We start from the raw sequence: 26,027 nt of genomic DNA, 5'->3' as shown, positions 1-26,027 counted from the left end.
TCCTACATGATGAGTTGCAAGTGCACACATGTTATTTCTCATTGTGTTAAAGGGGGGGGGGTTGAAGTTCATCTCGTATTAGCTTCTGCTGTCGGCTCGGTCGTTTGCGGGCTTTGATGGAGCTGCGAGCGACAAGAGAGCGCGCATGATGAGAGATGGTGTAACTCAGCAGGAAACATTATTAGGAACACGAGCGCCTTAATCCTGTGCAGCGGCCAACTTTGATACATCCCCTTGTTCTCCTCTTTGTCACGTTTTGCACTCCTAAAAAGCTCCGAACCCCCGCCTCATCGGGAGGTCCCGGGAGATGCAGCCAATGCTAAAACTCCGCTAATAAAGTCTCGGCTTGAACTCTCTCCCTCTTTCTTCTGTTCCACCAGGGAGGAAATGGCCTGGCCCCCGGCAAGGTCCCGCCCCCTACGGCCACCAAGCTGAAGCACCTGCAGCACAACAGCATGGACAAATACAAGAGCGGCAAGAGGGAGGACTTCCTGAAGAGCCAAGGCCAGCATCAGCAGGTAAGCCGCCTTCATGGTCGTGCTCGCTGCTGCTCTGGTGCATGCTCCTTCTTTCCTCCTTTTTCTAACCATATCCACTTTGATCCACAACACCCGCACTGCAAAAAGTCAGTGTTCAAAAACAAACAAAAAAACTTGGGATATCCGATAATGGCTTTTGTGCCGATATCCGATATTCCGATATTGTCCAACTCTTAATTACAGATACCGATATCAACCGATACCGATATATACAGTCGTGGAATTAACACATTATTATGCCTAATTTGGACAACCAGGTATGGTGAAGATGAGGTCCTTTTTTTAAAAAATAATAAAATAAAATAAGATAATTAAATTTAAAAAAAATTATTGAATAAAAAAGAAAGTAAAACAATATAAAAACAGTTACATAGAAACTAGTAATTAATAAAAATGAGTAAAATTAACTGTTAAAGGTTAGTACTACTAGTGGACCAGCAGCACGCACAATCATGTGTGCTTACGGACTGTATCCCGTGCAGACTGTATTGATATATATTGATATATAATGTAGGAACCAGAATATTAATAACAGAAGGAAACAACCCTTTTGTGTGAATGAGTGTGAATGGGGGAGGGAGGTTTTTTTGGGTTGGTGCACTAATTGTAAGTGTATCTTGTGTTTTTCATGTTGATTTAATAAAAATAAAAATACAAATACATTTTTTAAAAAACATACCGATAATTTAACAAAACGATACCGATAATTTCCGATATTACATTTTAAAGCATTTATCGGCCGATAATATCGGACATCTCTAGAAAAAACAAAACAAAATGTAGGGATATTTTATTTGAACTAAGTAAAATTATCTGCTAATAGAACAAGAAAATTCGGCTTGTCAAGACTTTCCAAAACAAGTAAAATCAAAAAATATGTACTCATATAGTAGTGCAGTTGGTACATTACAGTAAACTGACAGTTAATATTTAAACGTTTAACATTTCAAACAATTTTGAACAGAAATAGTTCACGCACATTCAGATAAATTCTTCAAAATTACAGTTAAAAAAATTGGGTCGGGCGCCGGGCTGTAAATATATATATATATATACACTACCGTTCAAAAGTTTGGGGTCACCCAAACAATTTTGTAGAATAGCCTTCATTTCTAAGAACAAGATTAGACTGTCGAGTTTCAAATGAAAGTTCTCTTTTTCTGGCCATTTTGAGCGTTTAATTGACCCCACAAATGTGATGCTCCAGAAACTCAATCTGCTCGAAGGAAGGTCAGTTTTGTAGCTTCTGTAACGAGCTAAACTGTTTTCAGATGTGTGAACATGATTGCACAAGGGTTTTCTAATCATCAATTAGCCTTCTGAGCCAATGAGCAAACACATTGTACCATTAGAACACTGGAGTGATAGTTGCTGGAAATGGGCCTCCATACACCTATGTAGATATTGCACCAAAAACCAGACATTTGCGGCTAGAATAGTCCTTTACCACATTAGCAATGTATAGAGTGTATTTCTTTAAAGTTAAGACTAGTTTAAAGTTATCTTCATTGAAAAGTACAGTGCTTTTCCTTCAAAAATAAGGACATTTCAATGTGACCCCAAACTTTTGAACGGTAGTGTATATATATATATATATATATATATATATATATATATATATATATATATATATATATATATATATATATATATATATATGCGCACTAATTGACTGAAAGAGCATGCACTTGGCGCGATGATGTCATTTTATCGATGGGGAAAATGCAAGAAATGTAATGCCGAGCGCATATCATTACGTCAAGATAATGGCACCAGCATTTACTTAATTTAAGAATATTTTTCAACATATTGAGAAAAAAGGTCTCATATTTGTTTTTTCTACCAAGAAAAGTGCACTTGTTATTAGTGAGAATATACTTATTTTAAGGTATTTTTGGGTTCATTGACGTTAGCTAATTTTACTTGTTTTGGAAAGTCTTGACAAGCCAAATTTTCTTGTTCTATTGGCAGATAATTTTGCTTAGTTCAAGTAAAATGCCCCTAATTTTATTTTTTTATTTATTGTTTTTCAACACCGACTTTTTGCAGTGTAGAAAAAGAAAAGAGACCTTTTTGCTCAATATGTTGAAAAATATTCTTAAATGAAGTAAATGCTAGTGCCATTATCTTGACATAATGATATGCGCTCGGCATTACATTTCTTGAAACCAGCAAACTTACACTAAAAACTAGTTCATTTTTCTTAATGGAAAGGCAACAAGGAAACTACCTGTTACTCTCGGGGTCTACTAGCCGCTCAGGCATATCATATGGTCTAAAAATGCATTTTTCCATCGATAACATGACATCATCGCGCCAAGTGCGTGCTCTTTCAGTCATTTAGTGCGTATATATACAGCCCGGCCCCCGGCCAAATTTTTTTTTATTGTAATTTTGAAGAATTGACCTGAATGTGCATGAACTATTTCTGTTCAAAATTGTTTGAAATGTCACACGTTAAATGTTTAAATATTAACTGTCAGTTTACTGTACTGTGCCAATTGTACTACTATATGAGTACGTATTTTCTATTGTTTCATTGAAAATAAAACAGCAAAGTCCATTTGGCTGTCATCTGTTTTAATTATGAGACAGATTTGTGTCAAAATCATGATTTTAGCAATTATTAGTAGTTTTATACTTGTGAGTGTTGATGACACAGCTTTGCAACAGTTGATATTCTAGTTTCAAGCATGTTTTACTCAATATAGGTCATAACATCTCAGCAACAAGCTGTAATATCTTACTGAGATCATTTAGGACCAAAACCCTTAAAACAAGTAAAACACTCTAACATAAAATTTGCTTAGTGAGAAGAATTATGTTATCAGGCAGAAAATAAGCAAATATCACCCTTATTTGAGATATTTAATCTTACTTAGATTTCAGTTTTTGCAGTGTAATAATTACAGTAAATATTGTATTGGTTTTAAAAATAAGAAAATATAAAAATGTCTCTCGCATGTTTACATTTTTCAATGTACGGTCCTCAATAGACAAAGTTTAATCCTCTGGTTTAGGGCAATGCAATATGACGCGTTATATTAAAAATAAATCACAACTTGTTTATTTCTCAATCGATTTGTATGCGGTTTACTTTATTGTCAACATTAAAACTTGCTATTAATGACATTTATTTTATTTTTTTTGTAAAAAGAAATTTCACCAATGAAATGTTATTCCCAGTGTTCTTGTTTCAACATCGTGGCATATTTTTTAATGAGCCGCCATTCTTGCCTTCTTTTCTGTATGGTGTACAAGTAACGGAATGCCCTGTTGGCCCTATAAGATGAGGGCAGAAAAAACTGGTGCTTGTCATGTGATCGTGTCAGGTTCAAACACTGATGACATCTATTAAACAGACGAGAAGCAAGGAATCATGCAGAGACAGAGTTCAATTTGGCTCAATGAGGAGACACGTGTTTTGGGCTGTATTCTAGTTACAGATCCAAACTATGTTCTAATAATCCTCTATTTATTTGGGAGGTCCCTGTTTACATCACTGAAGCTGTCGCTGAGGGAAGGGGGTAATCTCGACAACTCCAGTTAGACACAATATATGATTATACAAAAATGCAAATGTGTTGACGCTGGTGATATCGCCTTGTCTCTGCTCTGTCTGCGTCACGGCGGTGTTTGGCCTTGGCAGTCAGCAGGCCGTTCCTGGACACAAACACTGATACCAGACTGACTTGCAATCTTTTGGATTGCCAGCTTTGCACAGACAAAGAAAAATACCACTTCAGCACAATTGACACTATTTATAGCAACGGCCCTTAAGCATAAAAGTTGTGTGATAATATATACATAATTATTCGAACATTTCCCTCATGTTTATCAGATAACTTCCCCAGAATCTTCTTATCGCCAACTAGTAGACTGGAAGGCACACTGCGTCTGTATCATATTTGTCCATCTGCAGACTTAAGGATGAATTTTGTCCATTCAAACTAAAAAAATAAAAATTCATTAATTATGTAATCTGCGACATTGTGTCTTGTTGTCTAACGTCCTAAAGTGAGGAACTCGAGTCGGGGATCTTGATTAGCTTTTGAAGTCCGCCCCACCGCCTTCTTGATGACCTGATGATAAGATGAGGCGCATTAATCAACGCCTGGTTTTTTTTGCCCGGTCGCAGCTCGGCGGCTTCGATTATACTGGCAGAAAATTGCGCTCATTAATTACTAGTCATGTAAATGTCTTTCTTTTGTGGTTTTGACACCAAACATCCCAGTGATGCAAACTTGTAACATGTAATAGTTATACTGAAACTACTGGAACCACATAATACATTGTATTCATCATCGTGTGTACTAGCAAGTGTACTCGCAAAGGACTTCAGGGGCATTTACAGAAGTGTTGTTATATTATCCACCCGGATGGCAGAGCTTCTCACCCTATCTCTAAGGGAGAGCCCCGCCACCCGGCGGAGGAAACTCATTTCGGCCGCTTGTACCCGTGATCTTGTCCTTTCGGTCATAACCCAAAGCTCACGACCATAGGTGAGGATGGGAACGTAGATCGACCGGTAAATTGAGAGCTTTGCCTTCCGGCTCAGCTCCTTCTTCACCGCAACGGATCGATACAGCGTCCGCATTACTGAAGACGCCACACCGATCCGCCTGTCGATCTCAGGATCCACTCTTCCCTCACTCGTGAACAAGACTCCGAGGTACATGAACTCCTCCACTTGGGGCAACATCTCTACCCCAACCCGGAGATGGCACTCCACCCTTTTCCGGGCGAGATCCATGGACTCGGACTTGGAGGTGCTGATTCTCATCCCAGTCGCTTCACACTCGGCTGCGAACCGGTCCAGTGAGATCTGAAGATCCTGGCCAGATAAAGCCATCAGGACCACATCATCTGCAAAAAGCAGAGACCTAATCCTGCAGCCAAAAACCGGATCCCCTCAACGCCCTGACTGCGCCTAGAAATTGTAGAATCGGTGACAAAGTGCAGCCTTGGTGGAGTCTAACCCTCATAGGCTTTTTTAACGCAGGTGGGCACTTAGCTTAACGTGTGAGTCGGTGTCACGCCGAAATAAAAAGGGATTCATTTCGCTTTTCTATGAGACAAGTGCAGACATCCACTCGGGGGGGGGCTGCAAATTGCGGGAAGGCGGAAGGAAGGAAGAAAGCTGGCGCATCAAGGAGAGGAAATGTGTCTTGATGGCGAGCTTTGCCTTTTCGTCGTGATCACAGACTCGAGTGACAGCACTGGGATATCCAGCCAATCCCGTTCTGAAGTCTTTTGTCTTCTCTTAATTCCAAATGTGCCTCGATGTTTAAATCTGTGCGATGTGCACTTAACTTTTTTCGCCAATTATACTGACAAGCTTAATTCTTCATTTAAAGGCGGAACTCTACTTTTGGCTTTTATTTGACGCGCTTCAGTGGTTTAATTTCCTCCCTGCCACAGGCCTGACTCTTGCATTCACGTTTACAAGTCTCTAACAGACTGGACTGCACAATTTGTGGTGCCAGTTTGCAGTCTTTACACTTTGCGTTGACTCCAGTGACAAAAAGATGGACTCCATGTTGTCGTTTTATATTTACTGTCGTGTATACAAACATCTTAGCATGGACAAAACTGCACCCTACAACACCTTTTGGTCCACTCATGTAGAACTAATCCCTGTAATCCTGTAATACAACTCTTGTATACCGCCGCAAAAAAGTTTTCTCTCTCAGAGTCTCAATTAAACTCTTGTGAATGGTATGAAAATTAAAGATGTGTGCATAGTAAAAAAAACAGCTGTTTTAAAGTTTATATTTTGTTTCAAAAATGATATTCTGGATCTGGATGATGAAACTTTGCATGCTTTTTGAAGAATAAAATGTATGTCACGTTAGGATAAATACATTAAAAAGATGTGATTTTTTTCAATCTCTCAAACTAGATTAAATTACTGTAGATTACTTTTTAAAATAATGATAACAAAATATATAAATGTATTGTATATGTGTAAAAATATATAGATGACAAATATGGTAAAACTAGGGTAAAAACAAACTGATATTTACTGTAATTTCAATGGCAAGTTATATTTTAATAGTTATAATTGTATACCTCCATTTTAAAATTATTTAAAACATCTTGGTATTTGGTATATTTCATTCCTAATTTTTGTGTAGTAATGTTTTTCAAAAGTTTATATTTAAATATGTAATGATATTCACATTTAGTGTTTGAATACTTTGTACTTTTTTAATCTGTATTATTTTTATATCATTTGGCATTTAAGATGTAAATATTTGTATATTTAAATTTGACATTTTGGTATTTTTAGGTATTTTTAATTTATATTCAAATTAATTAATAATTGTGTACGTTTAAATATGATACATTTTATCAGTGTTCTTTAAAATGGCATTTGATTAATCTGTATTATTTTTTATATCATTTGGCATTTAAGATGTAAATATTTTTATATTTAAATTTGACATTTTGGTATTTTTAGGTATTTTTAATTTATATTCAAATTGATTCATAATTTTGTACGTTTAAATATGATACATTTTATCAGTGTTCTTTAAAATGGCATTTGATTAATCTGTATTATTTTTTATATCATTTGGCATTTAAGATGTAAATATTTTTATATTTAAATTTGACATTTTGGTATTTTTAGGTATTTTTAATTGATATATTCAAATTGATTCATAATTTTGTACGTTTAAATATGATACATTTTATCAGTGTTTTTTAAAATGGCATTTGATAGTGAATACTATATTTTAAAATATATCATTGAAGTATGTTTTATTTTTATTAACAGTTAAGGAATAGTTACAATGTATTAGGAGTGTGAGTGACTGCTCGCTGCTGCTGCTGCCGCTAAAAAAGCTTACTAGCTAGCTGCTAAGCTAACGAAGTTAAGGTCTTCGCAGCAAAGGCAGCTACGTTCCGAAGGCATTTGCTCCCTCATGTTGCGGCCACTTCTCCGAAGACAGCAACAACTTGACTCAGTGAAAGAAACAACGTGAGTATGGCTCCCTGTTCTTTGTGCACCATTCTCATGGATAGGTTTGCCCTACTAGGGGACCGTGTCCGCCAATTAGAGCAGAGTAATTTCGTAACTTTAGACGCTGTGGACACATTTGCTAGCGTATGCTGTAGCGAGATGACTAGCCCAGTTTGTAGCAGCCCTAAGCTACGGTGAACTGGTTGAGACGCATAATAGATTCAGCCCTTTAGCTAGTCTTACATCCCAGTCTACCGGACACCACATCTTAGTCATAGGAGACTCCATCACCCGAAACATACAGCTTGGTAAACCAGCCATAATTAAGTGTATTTCCGGTGCCAGAGCACCTGACATCTTAGGGAGCTGACTCGCAACAAGCCTAGTAAACACTTACGACAGGCTAATCGCACCATTAGCTACGCAAACATAGTTGTACACGTCGGCTCCAATGACACCAGGATGAGACAGTCACAGATTACAAAGACAAACATAGTTAGGACTTGTAATCTCGCTAGAAAGATGTCTCACTATTGAGTACTTGTCTCTGGGCCCCTGCCTGCAAGAGGCAATGATGAGCGGTATAGCAGATTAGTCTTGCTTAACAAGTGGCTGGCTAGTTTTTGTAGAGAACATGGACTAACGTTTATCGATAATTGGGATGCTGAGGAGGGACGGCCTTCACCCTAACCGGAAGGCGCCATCTCTCTTTCCAGGAACGTAGATTACTGTTTGAGTCACACTTGACAACTACAGTGTCTGTTAGCCCGGGTGAGGAGTCAGTTAAGCTAGAACTAACCAGCGCCAGGCTTGAAAATTCCTGCACACAAGGCATTTCTCATAGAATAATACATAACTCACATAATGTTTGTTCTGCAGTGACTGTGCCAGAGGTGAACATGCATTCTACTGAGGTGGCAAATTATGAAGCGTTAAATTTGTCGCAGCCCCAAGCAAATAATCTCAACATTCCCACCATAATAATTCCTAGATGTGATCGAAATGATTTAAGGTTCAAGGCGCACTACACAAAATAAACATAACGTTATTAATATCACTACTACGGATACCATTAACAAAAAATTCCTCAAAACAGCCCACTACTGATAATATGGGCTTTTTAAACATCAGATCATTGTCTCCCAAAACGTTATTAGTTAATGAGGTCATTAGAAACAACAATCTTAACATGATTGGTCTCAGTGAAACCTGGCTAAAAACGTCTCGTCTCGATTACTGTAACATATTTTGCTAGACTTTGTTGTCAAGAACAAGAAAGTTTGATATCAGGCCTATACTGGCTTTTTGATTGATTGATTGAAACTTTTATTAGTAGATTGCACAGTACAGTACATATTCCGTACAATTGACCACTAAATGGTAACACCCGAATAAGTCTTTCAACTTGTTTAAGTCGGGGTCCACGTAAATCAATTCATGGTACAAATATATCCTATCGTCATAATACAGTCATCACACAAGTTAATCATCAGAGTATATACATTGAATTATTTATATTATTTCTCACGTGCACTGGCTTCCTGTGCACTTAAGATGCGACTTTAAGGTTTTACTACTTACGTATAAAATACTAAACGGTCTAGCTCCATCCGATCTTGCTGATTGTATTGTACCATATGTCCCGGCCAGAAATCTGCGTTCTAAGAACGCATATTCCCAGAGCCCAAAGAACAGTCTGCAGGCTTTAGAGCCTTTTTTTATTCGGGCTCCAGTACTCTGGAATGGCCTTCCGGTCACAGTTATAGATGCTACCTCAGTAGAAGCATTTAAGTCCCATCTTAAAACTCATTTGTATAGTCCAGCCTTTACATAGGCGCCTTTTTCGACCAGTTGATCTGCCGTCTCTTTTCTGCTCTGCCCTCCTCTCCTGCATGGAGAGGTTATTAGGTGACCACAGATGAAGTGCTAGCTGTTCAAAGTCGGGACCCAAGATGGATCACTCCTCTTTGCATCAGTTGGTGACGTCTCTGCGCCCTGACGTGTCTACATCCAAGAGATCCCCTGCTGGCCTCCCAATGGACTGGACTTTCACATGAAGTCGGGACCCGGGGTGGACCGCGTATATGCATCCGTTGGTGACGTCTCTGTGCCCTGACTTATCTACATCCAAGAGATCCCCTGCTGGCTCCACTATGTACTGGACTCTCACATTATTAAGCGTATCCACTTGGCATCCATTGCACCGATCATCCAGGGGGGGGGGGGGGGGTCCCTGGGGTCCCTGGGGTCCCTGGGGTCCCTCATATCCCTTTGAACTGTTTTAGATTTCAATTTTTTATCCTGTAAAGCGTTTTTGAGTACTCTGAAAAGCGCTATACCAAATAAAATGTATTATTATTATTATTATTATTATTATTATTTCTCATTGTTCCCATTGGGTTGAGTTTTGTTGTTGTGGCTTGTGCAGCCCTTTGAGACACTTGTGATTAAGGGCTATATAAATAAACTTTGACTTATGATTGATTGATTAGTCGTTTATCTGTGGGGGTTTTTTTTTATAGCATTTTGCATTTAGGATGTAAATATTTTTACATTTATATTTAATATTTTGGTATTTTTAGGTATTTCTAACTCATATTCAAATCATTTATTGTTTTACATTTTTTTATTCCGTACATTTAAATATATTGTGATTGTTATTATATATTTTTTCATAGTATTTTATAGTGAATACTATATATTTTTCAAATATCTCCTTGAATCATGTTGTTTTTTAAATAAGTGTTAGTGAAATATTATAATGTATTAGTCCATTTTCTTTATTTTTATATCATTTTATAACGTAAATATCTTCATATTTATATTATATATTGTGGTTTAAATATATCTATTTTTATGTCTTATATTCAAGCTAATTATATTTGCATTTAAGATGTAAATATTTTCATATTTATATTTCATATTTTGTTTTAAATACATCTATTTGTATGTCTTAAATTCAAGCTGTTTATTTATATTTCATCATTTTGTATCAGTATTTTTTGATATTACATATTAGACATTTATACATATTCAATACTATGTTTTTCAAATGTATATCTTTTTAAAAAAAAAAAAAACAGTTAAGGAAATATAATTATTCATTGTTTTTCCACTATTAATTCACAAAGTATTGCTCTAATTTATTCTGATTTTGGTTCAAATATGTCTATTTTTATGTCTTATATTCAAGCTGTTTAATTATATGTCATCATTTTGTATCAGTATTTTTTGATATTACATATTATACATTTATACATATTCAATACTGTATTTTTCAAATGTATATCCTTTCAAAAAAAAAAAAAACAGTTAAGGAAATATAATTATTCATTGTTTTTCCACTATTAATTCACAAAGTATTGCTCTAATTCATGCTGATTGTCCTTAGAATAAATACACTACCGTTCAAAAGTTTGGGGTCACATTGAAATGTCCTTATTTTGGAAGGAAAAGCACTGTACTTTTCAATGAAGATAACTTTAAACTAGTCTTAACTTTAAAGAAATACACTCTATACATTGCTAATGTGGTAAATGACTATTCTAGCTGCAAATGTGTGGTTTTTGGTGCAATATCTACATAGGTGTATAGAGGCCCATTTCCAGCAACTATCACTCCAGTGTTCTAATGGTACAATGTGTTTGCTTATTGGCTCAGAAGGCTAATTGATGATTAGAAAACCCTTGTGCAATCATGTTCACACATCCGAAAACAGTTTAGCTCGTTACAGAAGCTACAAAACTGACCTTCCTTTGAGCAGATTGAGTTTCTGGAGCATCACATTTGTGGGGTCAATTAACACTAGAAGTCCCAGCATTTTTCTGTCTACCTAGAAGACCCAGAGAGGGGTCATTTGGCCCGACGCTTTTCCCGAATACACTAATCACTCATTTTGTTATGGTAATGAGGCTGTTAGGGGCAGTTTGTCTAGGTAGACAGAAAAATTATACATGTGGGAAATGCCGAAAGGAGCAATGGCAGTGCCAGGATTGTGAGTGACTGCTCAAATGTATGTCAGTCACGTTTACATGGACATGGTTTTTCATTCTTTGTAAATATGCTTTTTTCTTTGTAAATTTTTTTTTTTAAACTATTTTTGGCACACAAAAATAACAATTGCTTCTGCAACAACCCTCCACACCAAAACTGGGAAAACAGTTGCTTTTTCATTCTTTGTAAATATGTTTTGTTTTGTATTTTTTTTAACAATAAATGTCAGAGTGTTGATCCCTTCATTCTGTTGATCCTTGCAAAAACACACACAACCTACCTCAGAACTAAAGCTTGAGCTGTAAGGTCCCCTCCCCCACACAGGCTCAAGTGGCCCCCTGCCGTGTGCCACTAACAGCCACATTTTCATAACAAAAGGAGTGTCCACAGGGGGGACTAGGGGTCAAATGACCCTCTTGTGTGTTTTCTAGGTAAAAATGTCAATTGACCCTTCTCTGGGACTTCGCGTGTTAAACGCTCAAAATGGCCAGAAAAAGAGAACTTTCATCTGAAACTCGACAGTCTATTCTTGTTCTTAGAAATGAAGGCTATTCCACAAAATTGTTTGGGTGACCCCAAACTTTTGAACGGTAGTGTATAAATGTATATCATTAACATAATATGTTGACTATGCACTAAAGTGGCTGTGGTCCCTATAATGTACCAGCATCAGTCTTGTCAATGTGTTGCAACAGTGCCCTCTAGTGACTGATCCCTGCATTACATGTGACTGCCAGTGTTTGTGACGTGGTTGCATTCCATTCAGATTATTTTGCATTTTTTTAATGCGGCGACGTCATTAAAAGACGAGTCAAAATAAGACGTGTCTTCATGTGTCGACGGCCGCCGGCTGGTCGCACATGCTGCCTGGAATAATGTCTCCTCTGTTTGTTCTGTCTCTCCCTCCTTCCTCCTCGCCCCTCTTGTCCTCGCGTCTCTCCTGACTGCGGCGTGACCTCACCCACCTCGCCAAACCCACACGGGTCCGCACGCCGCCCCCTCCCCCCCTCGGCAGTGAGCGACGCATCCTCGCCGTTGACCTTTTGTGTATGTGTCCACAAGCATGCGTGGCTGCAAGGGGACCGCACCCAACCTTCAACATTTTTAGGACTATTTTCCCTCCCTTCCACCCCGACCCCCGACCTCATCATGTGTCCTGCTCTGACCTGAAGGCCTCGGGAGGCGTCAGCGTCGAGCCGTACCTCTCCGGGATCAAAACGGGGCGCCCCAGGAAGGCGGACGGCACGGGGCCGTCCCTGAGGGCGTCCCCCGGCCAGGCCAAGGCGCTGCTGGCCAGCCTGTCCGCCGCCGGCCTGAGCGCCGAGGCCCTGCTGCTGTCCTCCGCCCTGCGCCAGCACCGCCTCCTCCGCGAGCAGCAGCAGCGAGCCTCCTCCCTGCCGTCCCCCAGCAGCCGCTCGCCCTCGCCCGCCTCCTCGTCCTCCCAGACGCCCACCGCCACCCTCTCCTCGTCTTCCTCGCCCACCACGCCCATCTTGTCCCCCTGCTCGCCCACCCCGCTCAGCTCGCCCACCTTCGCCAAGGCCAACGGCCCAATTCTGGAGGGCCTCGGCGGCTGCAAGGATGGCCAATGAGCGTCCATTTTGAAGACCGACACTCCTAACTCTTAAAGACGTCCACCCTGGAATATTCTCACACCTTAGATCCCACCTGAGATAAGCTGTTTAGTGTAGGAGCTGCAATATTCACCACCAGGTAGTGTGTGTGTGTTTGTGTGTGTGTGTGTGTGTGTGCGTGGTTGTGGGCAGTTAGATCCAAGATGGAGTCACGTGAAGCTCAACGGTGTTTTAAATGAAGTTTGATGCCGTTTGAACAAGCTACAACACAAACAAGCACAGAATGGTCCAAACGTACTCATTAACACACCTCTTTATCAATCAATCAATCAGTAGAACGGTCCAAACGTACTCATTAAGACACCTCAATCAATCAATAGAATGGTCTAAACGTGCTCATTAACACACCTCTTTATCAGTCAATCAATAGAATGGTCCAAACGTACTCATTAACACACCTCGTTGTCAATAGAAGGGTCCAAACATACTTATTAACACACCTCTTTAGCAATCAATCAATCAATAAAATGGTCCAAACGTACTCATTAACACACCTCTTTATCAATCAATCAATCAGTAGAATGGTCTAAACGTACTCATTAACACACCTCAATCAATCAATAGACTGGTCTAAACGTACTCATTAACACACCTCTTTATCAGTCAATCAATAGAATGGTCCAAACGTACTCATTAACACACCTCGTTATCAATAGAATGGTCCAAACATACTTATTAACACACCTCTTTAGCAATCAATCAATCAATAAAATGGTCCAAACGTACTCATTAACACACCTCGTTATCAATAGAATGGTCCAAATATACTCATTAACACACCTATTTATCAAACAATCAATCAATAGAATGGTCCAAACGTACTCATTAACACACCTCAATCAATCAATAGAATGGTCCAAACATACTCATTAAGACACCTCTTTATCGATCAATCAATCAATAGAATGGTGCAAACATACTCATTAACACACCTCTTAATCAGTCAATAAAATGGTCCAAACGTACTCATTAGCACACCTCGTTATCAATAGAATGGTACAAACGTACTTATTAACACACCTCTTTATCAATCAATAGAATGGTCCAAACATACTCATTAACACACCTCTTTATCAATCAATCAATAGAAGGGTCCAAACGTACTCATTAACACACCTCAATCAATCAATAGAATGGTACAAACGTACTTATTAACACACCTCTTAATCAATCAATCAATAGAATGGTTTCGTACTCAACACACCTCTTTATCAAAAGAATGGTCCAAACATACTCATTAACACACCTCTTTATCAATCAATCAATCAATAGAATGGTCCAAACGTACTTATTAACACACCTCGTTATCAATAGAATGGTCCAAACATACTCATTAACACACCTCTTTATCAATCAATCAATCAATAGAATGGTCCAAACGTACTCATTAACACACCTCTTAATAGAATGGTCCAAACGTACTCATTAACACACCTCTTTATCAATACAATGGTTCAAACGTACTCATTAACACACCTCTTTATCAGTCAATCAATCAATAGAATGGTCCAAACATACTCATTAACACACCTCAATCAATCAATAGAATGGTCTAAACGTACTCATTAATACACCTCGTTATCAATCAATCAATAGAATGGTCCAAACGTACTCATTAACACACCTTTTTATCAATCAGTCAATAAAATGGTCCAAACGTACTGATTAACACACCTCGTTATTAATAGAATGGTCCAAACATACTCATTAACACACCTCTTTATCAATCAATAGAATGGTTCAAACATACTCATTAACACACCTCAATCAATCAATAGAATGGTCCAAACGTACTTATTAACACACCTCAATCAATCAATAGAATGGTCCAAACGTACTTATTAACACACCTCTTAATCAATAGAATGGTTCAAACGTACTCATTAACACACCTCAATCAATCAATAGAATGGTCCAAACGTACTTATTAACACACCTCTTTATCAATCAATCAATAGAATGGTCCAAACGTACTCATTAACACACCTCTTTATCAATCAATAGAATGGTTCAAACGTACTCATTAACACACCTCAATCAATCAATAGAATGGTCCAAACATACTCATTAACACACCTCTTTATCAATCAATAGAATGGTTCAAACATACTCATTAACACACCTCAATCAATCAATAGAATGGTCCAAACGTACTTATTAACACACCTCTTTATCAATCAATATAATGGTTCAAACGTACTCATTAACACACCTCAATCAATCAATAGAATGGTCCAAACGTACTTATTAACACACCTCTTAATCAATAGAATGGTTCAAACGTACTCATTAACACACCTCAATCAATCAATAGAATGGTCCAAACGTACTTATTAACACACCTCTTTATCAATCAATCAATAGAATGGTCCAAACGTACTCATTAACACACCTCTTTATCAATCAATAGAATGGTTCAAACGTACTCATTAACACACCTCAATCAATCAATAGAATGGTCCAAACGTACTTATTAACACACCTCTTTATCAATCAATATAATGGTTCAAACGTACTCATTAACACACCTCAATCAATCAATAGAATGGTCCAAACATACTCATTAAGACACCTCTTAATCAATCAATCAATAGAATGGTCCAAACATACTCATTAACACAGCTCAATCAATCAATAGAATGGTCCAAACATACTCATTAACACACCTCGTTATCAATCAATCAACCAACCAAGCAACAAACTCCACAAAAGAAACATGAATGAAGTAAATACATACTTATATCTACATTCATTGAGCTCATTTTTAGCATCTTAAATCATATTTTCCCTGGAAGCCGACACTACAAAACCGCCAACAATGGCGTGACAAGCTCGACCAGCACAATGAACTGTTAAAGAAATCTATAAGCTTGCTTTTAAATGTCCACTATTATGACTATAGTATCACCTTCCGCACCAAACATACGAAAAAGGCTTTGCGACACGTCTTAAAATGTGGCTTGCCAGCTTTTTGTCAGTCAGCCACAGACGTATGGTTTTACTCAGCGAATATGCTCACCTATAGGGAGGGGTGCACTAAAAAAAAAATCGAATCACATTCATATCACAATTTTTTTTTTATTACGGTAATCCCAAATCTAAATGTTAATTTATTTATTTTTTTAAATGTTTTTTTAATAGAAGAATCCCTTTTTAAAAAAAATATGTTCTAGGCCATCACCCGGCAACCAGAGGGAGCTTTTCTAACCTGTCTTGAAAAAGTGTCATTATAATTATTATACCAAATAATACGTTGCGAGAATCGGTTTGGATCGAGAATTATGTTGAATCGAGAGTCAGTTCTGAATCGAATCGTTTGGGCACCCAGAAGATTCCCACCTCTACTAACCTATGGCACTAAGTAGCTAGCACAACTTTGCTATGCCAAGCTATTGTTTTGACTTCATTTAACGTCTTGAGTAGGCTGACCATATTCTGAAATCCCAAAAAGAGGACACATATATGCGTGCCAATGTGGGACTAGGTGAAAATTTGCCAATGATACTCGAACTTGCTTTATAAATAATATATTTATTTAAATAAAGCATTTTTTCTCCTCTGTTGACAGCAGTGTTGGCGCTACGAATTTTCAAAATAGGGTCCCAGGGACCCCATCAGGTCATAAAAATGGGGTCCCACAGTAAATTTTTGGGGTCTCGCATTTTTGTAAGCGTTTTGAAAACAAATAATAAACGTATGCATTATCCTGTTATATCTCACATTCTATATTGTGTTTTGGAAAAAGGTTGTCATAAACGTTACTTCATTCATAAAAAAAATTTTTTTAAAAGAAAACAAATTTGTATGCATATGTACCGTATTTTTCGGAGTATAAGTCGCTCCGGAGTATAAGTCGCACCGGCCGAAAATGCATAATAAAGAAGGAAAAAAACATATATAAGTCGCACTGGAGTATAAGTTGCATTTTTTTGGACATTTATTTGATAAAAGCCAACACCAAGAATAGACATTTGAAAGGCAATTTAAAATAAATAAAGAATAGTGAACAACAGGCTGAATAAGTGTACGTTATATGAGGCATAAATAACCAACTGAGAACGTGCCTGGTATGTTAACGTAACATATTATGGTAAGAGTCATTCAAATAACTATAACATATAGAACATGCTATACGTTTACCAAACAATCTGTCACTCCTAATCGCTAAATCCCATGAAATCTTATACGTCTAGTCTCTTACGTGAATGAGCTAAGTAATATTATTTTATATTTTACGGTAATGTGTTAATAATTTCACACATAAGTCGCTCCCGAGTGTAAGTCACAGTTTTTTTCATAAACTATGAAAAAAACTGACTTATAGTCCGAAAAATACGGTAAATGTTATATTTTTATCAACATGTGATAGCAGGGACCCTGCCATTCAAAACTAGGCTGCTGCATTACTAATGATTAATGTAACTATAGCTGAAAAAAATGGTACAATAGCAATAGGAGAGACTATTCATCCCTGAACACCATGGAGTTCATGTAGGCTTAAAGATGCAGTTACATTATTATGTCAACTATCAGAGACAGAAACTCTTCATTTAACATAATGTCCTTTTTTGCTGCTTCAACACAGCTCAATCAAAACAGACAAAAGGTAAAGTGAAATAACAGACAGACGGGGCTTTGCTGTCCGTAACACACACACTCAATATGAGTTCTTTAAACATAACTCCTAAACCACACATGAAAAATGGCTAATAATGCCTGAAATAATGCATCCTTGTGAGTTTTACTCGAAACATATGCTTTTTTTAAAGCTTGCAAACACAAAAATACGTTATTTTTCTCAATATGACTAATGTTCTTAAAAATCCTGAGATAATGCGAAAAAAGCAATACAAATGTATTCCAACATTACTCCTAAACCAAACATGCAAAATGTCTAAAAATGTAATATTCAATCTATGACTTAAAGTCCGAAAAATACGGTAAATGTATTCAGTTATAAACATTCATTCACTTTCTTCTTTCCTTCATGGATCTAAACTTTACCACTGCCGGTAGTTTTTTCTGTTTTTATTTAATAAGTTGTAGGTGTATTTATTTCAGTATAAAAGTGTAAAAAGTGTTTTGCTTGGGTCATGAAATGATGATAATGGTATGCCAGGGTATACATACATTTTATATTTAACGCTTAAATATCTGGAGTCTACATCAACTTCAGATCTATTCCTCATTTCAAAATGTTTTAGTTTTTTTATGTTGTTTTTTGTTTGTTTGTTTTCCGCCCTTTTTTGTCAAACAAAACTGTTTTTGATGGCAAACGCACAAAATATGCAAAATCTTCCACCAAAAATATTTTTCTTACTGGAATATTTGATGTGAAGTAATGGGAACCTTGGATAGGTCAATAATTCATAATAACATTGATTTTGATTCAATATTATGTTTTGAGCAATGACCGTTTGAAACAAAAAAAACCAGCTTTGTTTTATTAGTCAACATTGCAACTTTTTCTAAATTACATTTCACCTTTTAAGCTTTTTTATTTTACTTTTGTTATGTTTTTGTTTATTTTAATAGTATTTTTAGAATGTGCCGTGGGCCTTTAAAACAATATCTGTGGGCCGGGGCACACTTTTGACACCCCTGCTATAGATAAAAAATTAAATCTGATAAATCTATGGATAAAAAGCAGAGCTTGGCGACGCATGCGCGTTTATTATAACTCACTCTGTCTCTTCCCCTCCCTCACCAATGCTGCTGCGCACACAATTTGTTTTGTTTTTAACCCCTTCTTAACCCTGAACGTACATTGAAAATACATGCAACCCTAACTCAAAATGCCAGACATTTGAGGCATTTAAGAAACCCCGCCTGGACAGCCCTGCAAAAGAGGACATGTCCGGGGAAAAGAGGACGTATGGTCAGTCTAGTCTTGAGTGATTTTATAGTTCCACAACATTTTGCTACGCATTCCAAATTGTGCGACCTCAGGAGTTTAGCTGGTCTGACACAAAACGTCGTATCTCGGAAGCTGGCTGATCAGAAGACGTGTGACGTTTGGTTGTGACAGCATGTTTACAATTTGTGCGACTACAGAGGCTTAAAAGCTAGCAAAACTAGAACAAAGTTTTAAAAAGCACACAAAAGTAGCACAATGGCTAACAGCAACACTGCACTGCACTGGTGTTCGATCCCTCGTCCATGATGGATGTGCTGCCGGGCACAAAATGGCTGCGCTTTGAGGTCTGTGGTACGAAAATCGAAAAGTTCGTACATCGAGGGGTTCGTAAATCACATTTTCACAGTAATTTATCTTCGGTGAACGTGCTAACCTAGCATGATGTTGCTTCGTGTTAGCAGTTTAGCTAACATAGCTATGCTAACGTTGCTAACGTTTGTGTCCGACTGTGCTAAGTGGACAAAATGCACAATAGCGCTTCTTGGAGACACACACACACACACACACACACACACACACAGTCATGCTTACTAAAAAGCTCTTCAAACACTTTTAAAATAGAACGTTGTGATCATGAACACCTTATCACGGGACCTGTAAAAGCGACATGACGACGCCCCCCTTTGAACTTCTTCGCTAAGCACAAACTAGGAAGTGTGTTTGTTTTGAAGCACATCACTGGAATGTTTCCTTGCACAAACAATTACTTTTCTCATACAAAACTAACCGGGGGACAAAGAGCACATTTATCCAAGAAAAATAAAGCAGAAGCAAAGTCGGAACACTTTTTTTTTTTTTAAAGTGTTTGGTTCTTTGCTCTCTGAGGATGATTCCCCCCCCTTCTGCCCCTTTTACACACGGCACTGCTTAAAAGGCAAAAATATTCTTGCTGCCAACTTGAAGTACAACTATAAATAAATATATAAGTAAGATGTTTGTGTATAATGTGAAGACAAGTGTGATTATTATTACTGTATATGTATATACACACATATATATATATAAACAGTATATAATAGACTTAGATGATAAATATACTGTAAAATGTCCTCGCCTCCTTTACGTTTTTGTAAATGATTCTAGTGACCATTTTGTACAAATGTTTTCTTTTTTCTTCTTCTTGTTCCTTTTATGGCATTTCACACAGAGATGATTTTATTCATGCATTTTTTTGAAATGTTTCAAATATATATATAGCTGTATAATAGATTCTCCAGGCTCTGTAATATACGTATAAAAGCTCTTTTTTGTAATCTTAATTTGTAAATTCTAGGATTTTCTTTATGGACACATGCTGTGCGATGTACTGACACCTTTTTGATCCCTTTTATTTGGTTTAAATGTATTTTCTGTATGTATTTTTTCTTTTTTTCTTTTTTAATTTTAATTCATTATATTTTAGTTATTTTTGTTTTTGTTAATTTTTTATTTTCTATATTGTTTTATTATGAGACGTACTTTCCAATATTTACTACTTTTAATTGATTTTCTGCACATATATATATTTGCTGTATATTTTAAAATCATTTGTGTTTTTGCTAGTTTTTATTTTCTTTTCTATATATATTTTTGTGGGGAACTTATTTTCCAATATTTAGTATTTTAACAAATGTTAATTTTGAATTTATTTTCTGTAGATTAAAATATATATATATATATATATATATATATATATATATATATATATATATATATATATATATATATATATATATATATATATATATATATATATATATATATATATATATATATATATATATATATATATATATATATATAATCTACAGAAAATAAATTCAATATTAACATTTGCTAAAATACTAAATATTGGAAAATAAGTTCCCCGCAAAAAATATATAGAAAATAAAATAAAAACTCAATCGAATCTAACACACAAAAGAAAACCTGTTTAAAAAAATAAAGAATAAAAAAATCTTAACGGTTTTCTTTTGTGTGTTATATTAGATTTTTTAATTTATTTTGAAACAAGTTTTCTTTTGTGTGTTGGATTAGATTTTAATTTTTATTTTTTTATTTTATTTTATTTTTTTTAAATATTTTTTTAATTTGTTTATTTATTTATTTATTTTTTAAACAGGTTTTCTTTTGTGTTTATTTTAAAAGTTTGTATTTTTATTTGCTGCACTTCATCCGGTGTTTTGAGTGTTTTCACGATGTCAGCCATGACGGTGCTTTGGTCACATGACTTTCAATGTTGCGTTCATGTACACTGGTTAACTGGACAACTCTTAAGCTAAAAAAAAAAAAACAGGTCGAATTGAAAACCACTTAAATATTCCAATAAGAACCAAAATGGTCTTTTAAACGCTTTTTCCTCCCTTTTTGCTGATTACTATAATTTTTTTAAGCGTCTACGATGAAGCTACATGCTAATGTACTGTATTATTACATGAATGTGTTGGCGCAGGCAGAAAAAAACACATTTGTAAATACATAAACGTTCCTAGCGAGTCCAACGTTTTACGTCCAAAAGCACATAGTTTATTTATGATGATGATGATGATGATGATGGCTCAGAGGTATTACAATACATGCATGTGTCGCACGGTGCAGTCCAGATGAATTTACGTGAAAAAATGTACTATACTGAATGTTTCCTCCAAATAATAAAAAAGATGGGTTCGCGGTAAAAAAAAAAAAAATGTTTATCAAAGGCAGGCATGTTGAACTGTGATGGAATTCTCGAGCTCCTGAACGCATCACCGTGTAGAGTAGTGTGACAGACATAATGTACGGACAAACACCATAGATCTATGATATATTATATATTTAATGACTTTATTAGAGGAACTATCCATGGTGCAGATATTCATTTATCAGTGTGGATGCCATGACTTTTATGTGAGGAAAGGTGTGGTTTTTTTCTGTGAGAAGACAAGACGTTTTGTACATAACTTGCTGTGGTTGTGTGTCCAATAAAGTGCAGCTCTCTTGTACAGTTTCCTGCCTTTCCTGTGTGTGTGTGTGTGTGCGTGTGCGTGTGCGTGTGCGTGTGTGTGTGTGTGCGCGCGTTGTATTTCTACCCTTCTTGAGACATCAACAAGGAAAAGTACCTTCCATATGAGAAACGGTGAACAAGTTAGAACCGAAATCATGGTCCCAATACGGAAAACCATTGCATCTAGGAGAGAGCAAAATACAAGAGTCCGTGAACATTGCTCCAAAGTCAGGATTTTTTGTTAATTTTATTGTCATCGGCCTTACGTACATTACAACAAAAAAAATTTGATATCTCATTAGCACCTCTGGTGGTGGAATCTATTAAAATTAGGGTGGTCCCAAAAAGGAGGGATTTTTCAAATTGGCTGTCGGTTTTAAAAGTGCTCCCCCTCTGGACAACATATGAAATAACAAGTGTGTGTAAAAAATTGAAGTGCTCCGCAATCTGGCCAACATGAAATGACAAGTGTGTGTAAGAAATTGAAATGCACCCCCTTTGGCCCAAATTCATTTAAAGAAATACAATAAATATAAATAAATATGTATATAGAGACATACTGTAATAACTTGAAGTAAATAATGATTAAAAACCAATACAAATAAAAAATGACTAAAAGCTTACCTTTTTTATATTTGCATTGTATGTATATATTATTAATGTTGTAAATACACATCTTTATATATCTAGAAAGGGTGGTCCTAAAGAGGTAGGCATTGTTCGGAGGTCTCAAGAAGGCAACAAATACAAGAATGTGTGTGTGTGTTCCTGTATTTCTACCCTTCTTGAGACATCAACAAGGTTCCATATGAGGACATAAATCATGGTCCCAATACGGAAAACCATTGCATCTAATAGAGAATGTCCCACTAGCACCCCTGGTGGTGAAATCTATTACAATTAGGGTGGTCCCAAAAAGGAGGGATTTTTCAAGTTGACTGTGTGTCGGTTTTAACATATGAAATAACAAGTGTGTGTAAAAATGTGAAGTGTTCCCCTTCTGGCCAACATATGAAATAACAAGTGTGTGTAAAAATTTGAAGTGCTCCCCTTCTGGCCAACATATGAAATAACAAGTGTGGGTAAAAATTTGAAGTGCTCCCCTTCTGGCCAACATATGAAATAACAAGTGTGTGTAAAAATGCTTACCTTTTTTATATTTGCATAGTATGTATATATTCTTAATGTTGTGAATACACATCTTTATATATCTACAAAGGGTGGTCCTCAAGAGGGAGGCATTTTTCGGAGGTCTCAAGAAGGTAAGAAATACAAGAGTGGGGGGGGGGGGGTTTCTGTCACCAGTAAACTACAGGAACCGGAGCGAAGACCACAAAGTCGTCACTTTTTCAGGTATACTTTTCATTTTGTGCAACGTCAAACATGATTTGTAAGTAGGGATGTCCGATAATGGCTTTTTGCCGATATCCGATATTCCGATATTGTCCAACTCTTTAATTACCGATACCGATATCAACCGATACCGATATATACAGTCGTGGAATTAACACATTATTATGCCTAATTTGGACAACCAGGTATGGTGAAGATAAGGTACTTTTAAAAAAAATTAATAAAATAAAATAGGATGAATAAATTAAAAACATTTTCTTGAATAAAAAAGAAAGTAAAACAATATAAAAACAGTTACATAGAAACTAGTAATTAATGAAAATTAGTAAAATTAACTGTTAAAGGTTAGTACTATTAGTGGACCAGCAGCACACACAATCATATGTGCTTACGGACTGTATCCCTTGCAGACTGTATTGATATATATTGATATATAATGTAGGAACCAGAATATTAATAACAGAAAGAAACAACCCTTTTGTGTGAATGAGTGTAAATGGGGGAGGGAGGTTTTTTGGGTTGGTGCACTAATTGTAAGTGTATCTTGTGTTTTTTATGTTGATTTAATAAAAAAATAAAAATTTAAAAAACGATACTGATAATGAAAAAAACGATACCGATAATTTCCGATATTACATTTTAACGCATTTATCGGCCGATAATATCAGCAGGCCGATATTATCGGACATCTCTATTTGTAAGCAAATGTGTGTTCCAGAGTCAAGCTGTGGCAATATTGAACAATAATGTGTGCCCCTAGTTAATGAGCTTGCTACGGCCCCTAAAGGGACTAGGGGGAAATATTTTTTTTTATAACTTAAAAAAAAAAAATCTTATCATTTTTTTAGACATGTATCTCGTGCGCACGAGAAACTTTTTATAAAGTTTTATAAAAAAAAATTAAAAATTATAAGATTTTTTTTCTTTTTAGACATGTATCTCGTGCGCACGAGAAACTATCTCATGTGCACAAGAAAGTTTTTATAAAGTTATAAAAAAATAAAAACTTTTTTTAAAATTTTTTTATAACTTTATAAAACTTTCTCGTGCGCACGAGATACATGTCTAAAAAAAATTACAAAAAATACAAAAATTATTTTAAAAAAAATTTCCCCATGTCCCTTTAGCTTGCCACTGCCAAAGCTTAATTTATTTTTTTTTAAGGTATGTTTTGCTCCACATCTTAAAATGACTTCCAATGGTGCTTCAGTCAGCTGCAGACGTGGAAGCTTGTAAGTTTCATCTTTTAATTTGTATGTTTTCAGCTAAGTTAGCATGTTGTTTCTGTTCAAATGTGAGTGTGATGTTAGCACTGCAGCTAACAGCTATGCTAGTGTCGCTAACGTTTTGGTCCACATGTGATCATTTGTCACCTACTCAACGTAACTAACGTTGTGACACATTTAACAGCGAACTCTCACTAGAGCAGGCTTCGCTACACATCTTTAAAAAAAAAAAAAAAGCTCTAAGGTTGTTGTTTTTTCCTTTTTTTTTGCTAGATTAACGTAGCATGATGTTGTAGAAATGCGAGTAATGTTAGCACTGTAGCTAACATAGCTAGGCTAGCATCGCTAACGTTTTTGTTCCCAACAATGATAATAATTTATTTTAAAAAATTACAAATTTTCTTGTAATCAGACCATATTTTGGGTATATTAGATGGAAGAAAAAGTATATGAATAAGAAGACATAATTAACCTTTTTGAGCAATTATAATAATTGCCCTCATTGGATTGTGCACTCAATGTAACATTTAACAGTGAACTCTCACCAGAGCAGGCTTCGCTACACATCTTTAAAAAAATAAAATAAAAAGCTCTAAGGTTTTTTTTTCCGTTTTTTTTTTGCGAGTAATGTTAGCACTGGAGCTAACATAGCTAGGCTAACATAGCTAGGCTAGCATCGCTAACGTTTTTGTTCCCAACAATGATAATTTTTTTTACAAATTTTCTTGTAATCAGACCATATTTTCGGTATATTAGATGGAAGAAAATTTGAAAAAGTAAATGAATAAGAAGACATAATGAACCTTTTTGAGCAATTATAATAATTGCCCTCGTTGGATTGTGCACTCAATGTAACTAACGTTGTGACACATTTAACAGTGAACTAGAGTAGGCTTCGCTACACATCTTTAAAAAAAAAAAAAAACACTCTAAGGTTGTTTTTTTTCTGTTTTTTTGCTAGATTAACCTAACATGATGTTTTAAATAATGCGAGTAATGTTAGCACTGTAGCGAACATAGCTAGGCTAGCATTGCTAACGTTTTTGTTCCCAACAATGATAATAATTTTTTTTTAAAAAATTTCAAATTTTCTTGTAATAAGACCATATTTTAGGTGTATTAGATGGAAGAAAATTTGACAAAGTAGTTTTTGAGCAATTGCTCTCATTGGATTGTGCACTCAATGTAACTAATGTTGTGACACATTTAACAGTGAACTCTCACTGGAGCAGGCTTCGCTACACATCTTTAAAAAAAAAAAGAAGCTCTAAGGTTATTTCCCTTTTTTTTTTTGATAGATTAACCTAGCATGATGTAGAAATGCGAGTAATGTTAGCACTGTAGCTAACATAGCTAGGCTAGCATCGCTAATGTTTTTGTTCCCAACAATGATATATATATATATATATTTTTTTTTTTTTTTCAAAACATTTTTG

The 26,027-nt window shown here is 36.0% G+C and overlaps 1 protein-coding gene across 7 annotated transcripts in view; it reads left to right on the top strand.

The window, feature by feature from the left end:
• The window catches only part of srcin1a (SRC kinase signaling inhibitor 1a), a 385,766-nt gene extending 372,281 nt beyond the window's left edge, over positions 1 to 13,485 (top strand). For 6 of the 7 annotated variants that reach the window (XM_062050042.1, XM_062050044.1, XM_062050043.1 and 3 more), the window contains one exon: positions 381 to 731. In XM_062050042.1, the coding sequence (XP_061906026.1) occupies positions 381 to 716 (336 nt within the window). In that variant the 3' untranslated portion in view covers positions 717 to 731. Of the gene's footprint in view, positions 1 to 380; positions 732 to 12,514 lie in introns of those variants that run through there. The other variant, XM_062050045.1, reaches the window with a different exon arrangement.
• The last annotated feature ends 12,542 nt before the right edge of the window (positions 13,486 to 26,027 follow it).

This window comes from Entelurus aequoreus, linkage group LG06 (assembly GCF_033978785.1).
Source record: "Entelurus aequoreus isolate RoL-2023_Sb linkage group LG06, RoL_Eaeq_v1.1, whole genome shotgun sequence".
In the NCBI taxonomy this organism is placed as follows: Eukaryota; Metazoa; Chordata; class Actinopteri; order Syngnathiformes; family Syngnathidae; genus Entelurus; species Entelurus aequoreus.
The sequence above is the reverse complement of the archived record's forward strand: the minus strand, read 5'-3'. Positions and strand labels throughout refer to the sequence as shown.